At 33.3% G+C, this 11,118-nt stretch overlaps 1 protein-coding gene across 1 annotated transcript; it reads left to right on the forward strand.

Moving 5' to 3' along the window:
• The first annotated feature begins 8,030 nt into the window (after positions 1 to 8,030).
• On the forward strand, positions 8,031 to 9,826 carry LOC123715094. Its single transcript, XM_045669915.1, has one exon. It carries the CDS (start codon positions 8,031 to 8,033, stop codon positions 8,754 to 8,756), a length of 726 nt encoding a protein of 241 aa, XP_045525871.1. The 3' UTR covers positions 8,757 to 9,826.
• Positions 9,827 to 11,118: the final 1,292 nt, after the last annotated feature.

Consider the following 11,118-nt stretch of genomic DNA (forward strand, 5'->3'; position numbering starts at 1 on the left):
CATGTTACCAACCATGGACTAAGCAGAGCTGTACACTGGCATACCTACCATATGTCATACCTACGTATGTTCGCATTTAACATATTCTCACGGTGAAGTTGAACATCAGCAGTATGCTCTCGGATAAGATTTAGGGATAAAACTGAGACTACTTACTATCTTTGAAGTATGTCTAAAACGTATTAAACTTGATGTAGGTCTATCGCAAAAATCGACCACGCGTAAAAGGCTCAAAAGACCTAGTCGTCTATAATCTTCTCGTCAATAAAAAAATATATATAAAAGAAACCTATTCTGAGGTCGTATAGGGTTTTAGTGCTACTTGATTCTTATAATCTGTTACCGACCATGACAAGATTTTAATTGTCTAACCGATATACGAGATTTTGAAGTGAAACTTCTATATCGGCGTTGTAAGCAAATTTACCGTCAAATTTTCCGTTACGCGCCATCTTTTTCTTGTCCCTACCACGGTTGATTCGAAGAGATTCGAAGCCATTAATAACAAAAATATATAATAACGATAACATTGATAGTAATAATTCTATTACAATTAATGAAATTCTGTAATAATCTTAGTAGTAAAAAGGTAAAATGAAATAATTTTATCATTTTTATTCATGTCTATGATAATAAAAGCCTTATGTTAAACTTTATCTAATTTAACTTTATTTAACCAATTTCTGTTAAGTTGCATATTGTAGATCATTTTTTGAAAAATAAGCTCATAAAGAAGTTTCACTTCTTACGAGTACACGCACACGAGTCTACGGCCCAAGGCCACCCACTCTAGTAGTAGTCTTTTTTTAACAGTTTGAGGTCATATCTTCCAAGTAAGACACTCACCAAAGAAAATGTCTTGACTATGCTAAGAATATATGATAGACAAAGAATTCAAGTCGACTTCATTCGTAGCTTGTCTTCTTAATAGACAACCCCAAAATATATTTAAAAACTAAACTAATAACTGTTTAAGGCAATACATTTGTTAACCATTGTGGAAAGTCATGGTTATCACAACCGCCCTCTGGCATTATTCCCACCAGGGATACCAAGGGATTCATTTGTTGTGTGTTTTCAGCACATAGAGAATGACACACACGAAACAACATTAAAATAGATTCTTAGAAAGATTTAATTTATTCAATGTGTTTCGAACTGAGAAGATATTCATTTATACTCGAGTTAGTTAACACACTATGCTTGGACATTTTTCGTTGCAATCCTACCTAAGAGATATTTCTTATACAGTCTGTTCATTAACAAAAAATATTATATTTTCTTGCCTACTAGCTTGCCTTGCCGTAAAGATTTAAGAACACCATTTGCACACTTAATTAATTTACAACATCAAGATTATTCCACTATAAGAATTATTCGCATGACATAGTGAGATTAACAGAAGCGATAGTCGTAACTAAACTATAACCTACTATTTACGATCGAGCCGTTCGTGACGTCAACTGTTTACACAAACAGTAAGCTTATAACATTTCTCGCAAACATTGATTTCTCAATGTAGGGGAAAATATTCGGAAAATACTCTTGTGTTTCCGCCCAATTTACGTAATGTGATAGTTCACCCCCTGGCCCCTTTCCCTGCCCTCTCTTCTCCCATTCCCCAGCCCCCTCTATTACCATAAAGACAGAGGAATTCGCATGCTTGCTTTTGGCGGCGGATTGTTTTTGATTTAATGTCTTGATTTAGATTATCTAGATGTGACACTTCATTGCATACAGAAATATAATACAATTAATGAGATCAACTGGCAGGAAAACTATTTAAAGTTAGATAAGGTTAGCAAGAAATGCAAAAATACATAATACATATAGTTATTTAGACAAAACTAAAACAGGAACAAAACAGTAAACTAAAGAAAGGACACATGAAAAATAAGAAGTGCACTTGAATTACGACAATTTTAGATCACGTCAGTACAAAAGTTTGGGATACTATGTGGATATGCAATGATTGTACTTTAGAGATTAAGAGGAAGATAGAGAAGTAGCTAAGCGAATAGGGACGGGAACTGAATTCCATAGCTTCGCTGCAGAGACCTTAAAGAGTCATAACTCTTTAAACTTTATCCTTGATAAAGTTTTGTCAAGAGCATAAGCTATGAGCATAGCTCCAAAAAATTGAAATCGTTTTTGAGATAGATAAGCTATAGTTTTAGGATTGAACAGGACGGTTGGGCATAGTGACGAATGGGTTACCAGCCTAGCCGCTTACGGAACGCTGAGATATGGTCAAACTTTCTTAAGCCGAATATAAAACGGGTAAAGAAATATTGAAGATGATTTACTATTTATAAAGATATGCCTCGTTTAGATTTCTCGAAAGAGCAAGAATCGGCGTAGTATATATGCTATTGGCAGAAGAAGAGATACATGATTGCTGGGGCTGATTCAGAATGAATCAGAAAGTTTTATCAGATTTACTAAAGACCATATAAAGGCATTTAGATTTTATTTTTGTAAATATATATATATATACGGTGTATATTCGGAATATTTGTGTCAGATGGGATTTAAACTATAATTAAAATGTTCACTTAAGTAAGTACAAAATTCTTATCTAATCAATGAAACGATCAATTTTTTATTCATGCTAAAATAACATAATAAAAATTCATATTCCGATATAACATCGTATATAGCGTTATAATAAGCTTTACGACATCGCGATCTCATCGATTTTACCGCATTTATGGCACTTCCAGTCGTATAACATTTTATATCCGCGTACGTATGATGTTTATGCAAATATGTAGTGTAATATGTTTGTTTGTGATATTTCGTGTATCACTTTAAGACGCGGCGAAACGAAGGAGAACTAGGTTTAAGGCGTGGGTATGTGTGGAAATTAATATGAATTGTATATTTCGTAAAGGTCCTTTTGTTTAAGCTCTGCGGTCCTTCTCGGCGTGCTTAATACGAATGAACTTTGAACGTTAACAAATCTGGTGTTTATTTGATTAAACTTAGGTTGCCTAATATTATTTCTATTTAGTTTGGTTAAGAAATTAATGTATGTGAAAGTTTATTACATTATGCTGTTTGAAGTTGTCACCCTTGAATCACATACACAAACGTGTATTCCCATTTGTGTATGAGATTTATAGGTAATTAACGGCAGTAAGTTTTAGGATTTTCGCCGACTATATTTGTCATCGGAAGTATTAACAACAACTTTAATATTGAAGTATAGATGGACATTCCTATTATATTTCATCAGGAAAGCCTTCCCTTCCAACTAACCAGAGACAATTATTGTAAAATGACTAATACTAATATTATCGTTTGAATTATAATTGTTACTATACTACCTTCTGACTACCAATTTACGCCATATATTCATCTCTCAGCCATTTAGGTCGATTAGTAACTATGATGCTTACTTGTATAATTTATATCTACAAGGATTCAATGTTCTTATGGATTTCGTGAATATATTTATATTTATTTATTTATACCATAGACGCCAAACAATAATTATAGACTAACATACATGTAATCTTAAATTAACAGTCTTCTTAAAGTTGTCGCAAACATATCCAGTTTTTTAATGTGACATTCACATAAAAAAACTGCCCGTTTGGGCAGGAGGCTCACCAGATGTTATTTCGCCTGTGATACCGCAGCCCAAAAACGTTGCGTCCCCTGCTTTTTAAAAAATACGCTTATCTTGAAGGAATTGGAAAGTCAATTTAGTTCGGTAATACTTCAGCGGGCAGCTGGTTCCACATATTGGTGCTGCACGGTAAAAACTGCTTAAAGGAACGCTTACTTCCGGAACGGTGGTACAAAACTAAGAAAACCAGCCAGGAGGAAGAAGCTACCAAGGATAACCAGCGAGCTCTTGAGCAGAATCGGTGACTGCTGGCGGAGGACAGTTCGTGAGCTCCACTCAGACAGCAGGACATGCCTCCGGGATCTTAAATACTTTTCAGGTACTAATATATTTATATATATGTCACAGATTCTACGAGATTCATACTTAATATTTAAACATAGTCAGTGCGCATGTCTGGCGCAAGCGCCACTCCACTCAAGTACTTAACGACCGATTCTACGCACTACTGACAAATTGACGTTTACATTTTACAAAATGTCAGATGTCTAAAATATTGTGTGCTGTTGACATTCTAATAAAACAATAGACATTGTGTTATTTTATAACATAATCTTTGACATATATATGTCGGAGCAATGGCGCTGGTATCGGTTGCCATTTTCATTAAAATTTAATAATATCAATGTCAAATTAGTTCGAAACCGTATAAGTTTTATTATAATTGCTAGTTAATAGATCTACAAATTAACAACTTTTTGATAATAGTCTATAGTAACTCATCGTGTTTATTATTTATGTTGAAGCAATGGTGGTAGTGTCAGATGCCATTGTCATTATCATTTAATAACATCAAAATCAAATTAGTTTAAAACCGTTAATACGAATGGTTTATTTAATTTGTCAATGTTGCTAGATCTATAAATTAACGACTATTCTGTGGTCAATGAATAATAAGATAAGATAATGACTATGGAGCCATTATTATTATTATTAAAAGTAATTTATCATAATTTTAAATATCAGAAACTTAATTACAATAAATATTAAAATAATCTTTGACACTTGTTCCCATGACTGCCGTTTGACTCTGTGGTCGATTCGTGTTCGGTCGTGAAACGAGTACACGAAATGTCATGAATGTTGTTTATTACAAATTCGAGTTGCTATAAATACAGGAACTGGTTCTTGTGACCCTCGGTTCGATTGAGCTGTCAAACCAAGCAAAAGCCTTTAAAAATTAGACTTTAATGTCAAATTAAATGGCTAATGCCAACAAACTAATTTATAACGTCAGCATACTGACGTCATTATCTTTAACAATTTATCGGCAGATCCTGTTTTTGTTTCATAAAATTCATGCCGTGCTTTCGAGACATTGTTCGGGTTATCGTTTGTTGCTCTGTCAACAATCGGTGCCTGTCTGCTCTATCTTATTTTATCTTCTCTCCTCCATCCTGGCTGTCGCTAGACGACAATATTCCTTCACTCCGTCACATATACAAATACTTTATATACACATAAACTGTATATGCATATATTTTATAGTGATTCACCAAGAATGAGAATCCAGACCAACCTAATCACTTACTGTAGGGCTACGGATGTAGTCAATATGTAAAAGAACAAATATTGCATATTCTTGTATCACGTATGATTTTCTAGTATTCTTATAAGTGGCTATTTTCATAAATTCACATAACTGTAACCTGCAACTTACTAACAAACAATGTTATGTTACGTGTAAACTGTCACTTGGACATTCAAATGTGGTTGTGTTTCCTTTTAAGTATTGCTTTGACAATAAGATACGTAAGGCATCGGAATAGGGTGCATTTTACCGGTGTTATTTATTACTGTGCAAAGTGTCGATGTCTTGCCTGATAAGGGTCAGCCTGATGTAGGTACAAGTATTTGACACTGCTGAATCAGTAATTTTGAAAAGTGTCCAGTTTGTAAATGTTTGTATAGGAAATATTTAATAAAATTGCTATCGGAAGGAAATTAGCAGTTTCGCGTCGGGTTTCTTTTAAATATTGACGATACACTTTAAAATTAACCAGAAAATCCATTTTAACAAAGAGGATGACGCTGGTATAATCAAATGAGTGTTGGAGCTCTCGAACGAAGACGTCACGTGAAGGTCGATATAATTATCTATTACCGCAGTCTAGAGATTTTAAAAACGAAATACCTTTTGAATAAATTAGTAGTGAGTGTGTTATAAGCAATGACAACTTATAAATAATAGAACAGTAGAACAAAGTGTTTTTGTTATGTAATATCTAGTTGTGTGAATAAAAATTGAATGATAGTCACAAACAAATATAGAACTTGCTTTTTAAGAACCGTTAATCAATTAATCAATAAAATAAATGTTGTGAATACAAAATCTTTTTCTGTGGGAAAGAGTGTTGTCCGCACTATAATAAAATATTATCTTTATTATATATTTGTGGATAATGTAATCCTTAGATGAATCTATAACCTTTTTCAATTTTATGGTTAAAAATGTACTTATCTATTAATTAAAATGGAAAGGTCAATTAATTAAACTTTGAATTAGGTATATTAACTGTTCATAGATATGGTGTCCATTGTCATATGCTGTGGTGCTGCAGGAGCATAAGTCATGCAACAACGTAACTTCCAACATTAATTGCGATACCTATCCAATATCTTAAAAATATTTATATGATTAACGCTCTATGGTTACACAATTTGAATGAAAAACAATTATTTGATTTAAGCAAGAATAGAAAAAGAAATACAAAAACAGATCTTTTCAATAGAAAATGAGACGAAGTCAGCTTTAAGTGGCTGTCACCAGCAACACTGATTTTCAATGCACCCATACTAGTTTAATTTTTTAATATTGTTTTGTATAGCCCAGGATTGTCTGCCTTCTAATATAACGCTTCTAATAAATTGAAGCTAGTGTGTGTAAAGCATGGTGCGTTGCCATGACTACGATGTTTTTATAAAAATAATGATAACCATAGTAACAAAACAGTTCTAACTTATTTAATAAGGCTGACAGAGTTTATGTACGAAACTCTTGAGTGAACAGTCTAATAGCTGTCAGGCTGATAGCGTATTTATTTACACCTTTATTGCTTCTTGATAAATTGAGCATGGAACACCGCCCTGATTAAAAAAATAAAATTAGGATTACTAATAAGGAAATATTTTTTACCCCGATTCGGAATAAATCTATGTTGAATGCAGATCATGAGGTATCGTCCCCAGAACACGAAAACATGCTGATTCAATTAATAAACTCATGGATGTAACGTTTCTCGTTTCTTAACATAATCAAATGCAAAATTACTAATAGCTGGATTTATTCAGATGATAAACAAAAAATCAAATTGAAATAAACTATTATCTCCACTCAGAGGACATTTTGTCCCTTTAATATTTCTCATACGAATATCATATTTGAATTTAAGCCTTATGACTATATAATAGAGCTGTACTTCACTTGCCACGGCGTTATACCGGTCGACTTCTGTAGAATAATATTAATTTCCTTTTCTTGAAATAGGAATTCAGATTGTGTATTTGATCAAATGATTTTTCCGAGTTTCGTATAGAGTATTTTACAAGCAATTCTATAATACACTCTCTAAGAAAAAATCGATATTTGAAGCTATAATATATCCTTGAGTGTTTGATCTTTTAATTTTGTTAAAAATCAATAGAGTCTACACTCTGGGTATGTTTCCTTGACGCTTTTGACACAACTATACGTAGGTGATTTCAATGGAGCCTTATATTCTTCTTACAGGGATTGAGTTAACTTATTACCTAGAATGAATTGTGCGAAAATTGTGTGTAACGAGTAGAATATACACTTTTCTTAAAGGAAAAAAAAACACTTTCATGAGATGAGTTGTGTAATTTTACCTCATTATAGTCAAAATTAGTATCCTTCGTAGTTACGACGACTAATTCACGACAGAACTTTTATATTGTTACCTGAAATGTTTCTCGACTATTCCACCATCTAGATTTATAGTTGTAAGAACTGGAAAAAGGATTTTTAAGCGATTCCAAGAGATTAACACCGGAAGAGATAAAGTGCGAATAGTGGAGACAAGTAATAAAAGACTGTGTGAAGTACGCGTAATTAAAGTAATTAGATTAGTCGTCGAAGCGCAGCCGTGCGAGTGACACGCGCATAATCTAACACGATCTTTTTAAGACAATCTAATCATGTCTAAGTGTGACCAATGTAATAAACCTTTTTCTAAATCTTTGCCTGGATGTGAATGTGCCCGATGTGAAAAAAATGGTACACCTAAATACCAGATGTAGTGGTCTTACCAACAAACAGATAACCGCATTAAAGGCGGCCCCAAGCTTGGACTGGACCTGTATGGAATGTCAACAAGAATCCCCGAAGCGAAACTCCTCTTTGTATCTAACAGAGGATGCAGAGGAGGATATACCTATGGACACTAAGGGGCTAATACAGACAATTTCAAAGGAAGTAGAAAAAACTATAAAGAAGGAAATAAACGAATTCAACCAATCTCTGCAATTTCACAGTACGAAGCTGGACGAAGTATTAGGTTGTATTGATGCTTTTAAAAACACCATAAAAGTTTTAGAAAGAAAAAACACGGAACTAATACACAAAAACAACAATCTGGAATTGAGGGTAGGTGCATTGGAGCAGCGTTTCCATGAGATGGAACAGGAGAAACTTTCTAATTTTATAGAAATAGCAAACGTCCCCCCTGCGAGTGAAGAGAATGTGAGAAAATTAGTTGAAAATGTAGCATTAAAACTTAAACAGCCCTTCGACAGTATCCGTAACACAATGCGATACCAAGGTAAAAACGACCAACCGGGCATTATACAAGTAAAACTTAATGATAAAGCAACCCAAGAAAAGTGGATTAAAGCTGCAAAAACCATTAAAACTATGGTGGCCGATGTTTGCCCCTATGAACCCAACAATAACAAAATAGTATTCATCAGGGAAGCAATGACTAAACACAACAAAAGCGTTTTATGGGAAGCCAAACAGGAATTAAAGAATAAACAAGGATATAAATACGTATGGTTTAAAAACGGTATGGTGCGTGCAAGAAAGGATGAAAACACTAAAATACAAAACCTTAGATCAGTGTTGGATATACAAGTGCTAAAAAAAAGACAGAATGCCAATTAACTGACCAATTTAAATGCATATAAATTATTATTATTAAGATGGATAGTTTAACTAGTGATATTTGTGAATTAGAAGACTGTATAAACATAAGTGATTTTGTGAGTAAAATTCCCAGTAGACATTTAAATCTATTGTGTGTACACATAAACATAAGGTCAATCATAAAATACTTTGATAGTCTTGAGCAATGTATTTATGCGGCTGGCGCTGTTGACGTTATTGTGCTTACAGAAGTAAACATTTCTGATAAAATCAGTTGTCTGTATAATTTAGATGGATACCATATGTTTTCGGCACTCAGAAACGGTAGGAAAGGTGGAGGTATCGTAGTATATGTAAAAAAGAAACATAAATTTAATATGAAAATTGTAAAAAGCCAACATTTCGAGAATATACTTTTTACCATCACAACTCAGACAAAATACACTGCTCAAATTTGTGCTATTTACCGCCCACCTAGCCTAAGCAAGAACCTGTTTATTGACGAACTTCATAATATTATTAAGAACAACTGTCAGAAAAATATTGATTTGTATCTATTGGGAGACGTTAATATTAATCTAAAGCTAGACATTCCTATAAAACATAAATATTGCAACACATTACACAGTTTAGGCCTTATGTGTGGGATCACAACTTACACTAGGGCGGAACTATACAAAGGAACCATTACAAAATCATGCATAGACCACATATACGCTCGATCCCAAACACACGACCTATACACGGCAACGGTTGGCACAAAACTAGCGGACCATCGAGCGATCGTGCTTGCTTGCACTAAAACACAGTCACAGGATGTTCCAACATATAAAACATTAATTGACAATAATAAATTAACGATCCTTCTAGAGCAAATTGATTGGAAGCCGACATTAGAAATGAAGTGTCCTATTGGTATATATAACTTCATACAAAATAACTTAACACAAGCATATAAAAAATCTGAATGTACAGTTAAACTTAAATCTAACTCTCTTCGAAATAGTAACCATTGGATTAATAATAGAATTATTAAAGGATGTCAGTACAGAGATAAACTTTTTACTCAATATATAAAAGATCCAAACAACTTAATACTCAAACAAAAATATAATAAAACCAGAAATTATGTCAATAAATTAATAAATAAAACTAAAAATAAAACAATTAGAATCAATATAGAAGCTAATAAAAATAATCTAAAAAATCTATGGGACATATTAAACCAACTAACAGGAAAAATTAAAACATCCATGGACGTAGCTATACAAAACGCATTTGCAAACCAAAATATTACATGTAAAGATATTGCAAATAATTTTGCAACTTCCTTCCACAATAGTATTAGTAATATAGCAACCAACTGTGTAAATCTACTGTTAGATAAAAGCTCCTACCAGCATACAGAAAATACTAGTATGAGATTTCAGTCAGCAGACCCTAAATCAGTTGCAAAGATAATTAAATCATTAAACGACAGAAAGTCTCCAGGTGCAGATAAAATACGAGCTATGGATATTAAAACATTATGTAATAAAATCAACGTAGTCATAGCTAACCTTATTAATACGAGCATTTATACTGGGAAATATCCTAACTTACTAAAAACAGGCATAGTTCGACCAATATACAAAAATGGTAGCAAAAAAATCTATAATAATTATCGTCCAATAACTATATTGCCAACAATTAACAAAATAATAGAAAAATACATATGTGGACAAATTCAAAATTATTATAAAAAACACAATATTCTTTCTAACAAACAATATGGATTCCAACCAAATAAAAATACCACACAATTGCTATCCGCATTCACAGACCACATTTATAAACATTTAAATAAAAAAGATCATGTTCTAGTAGTGTTTATTGACTACAGTAAGGCATTCGACACATTAAAGCACAGCGTAATCCTGCAGAACTTAAATGACTGCGGAGTACGAGGAAACCTACTCAAGTGGTGTGAAAACTATCTGCAAGACAGAACTTATCGTGTTAAAGTGTGCAACGAAGAAAGTTTTCCAATATCTATTACAGAAGGTACGGCTCAGGGCTCAGTCATTGGGCCTTTACACTACCTTACCTATGTTAACACATTACCTAACATAATAAAGTATTGTCAGATATTCCAATTTGCAGATGATACATGCCTAGTAGCTGCAGGGCCTAACATCCAAGAAGCAGAAACAAAGCTACAATCTGATTTCGATACATTGGCTAAATGGTCCCACGACGTAGGACTTGTACTAAATCCTAACAAAACAAAGTTCATGCATATCCGATCCAGTCACAATCTAAATTCACGTACACCCATCTTAATCTTACACAACCACACATGTGCACATTCTTATAACTTGTACCCCAATAGCTGCAACTG

The sequence above is a fragment of the Pieris brassicae genome, chromosome 10 (genome assembly GCF_905147105.1).
Source record: "Pieris brassicae chromosome 10, ilPieBrab1.1, whole genome shotgun sequence".
In the NCBI taxonomy this organism is placed as follows: domain Eukaryota; kingdom Metazoa; phylum Arthropoda; class Insecta; order Lepidoptera; family Pieridae; genus Pieris; species Pieris brassicae.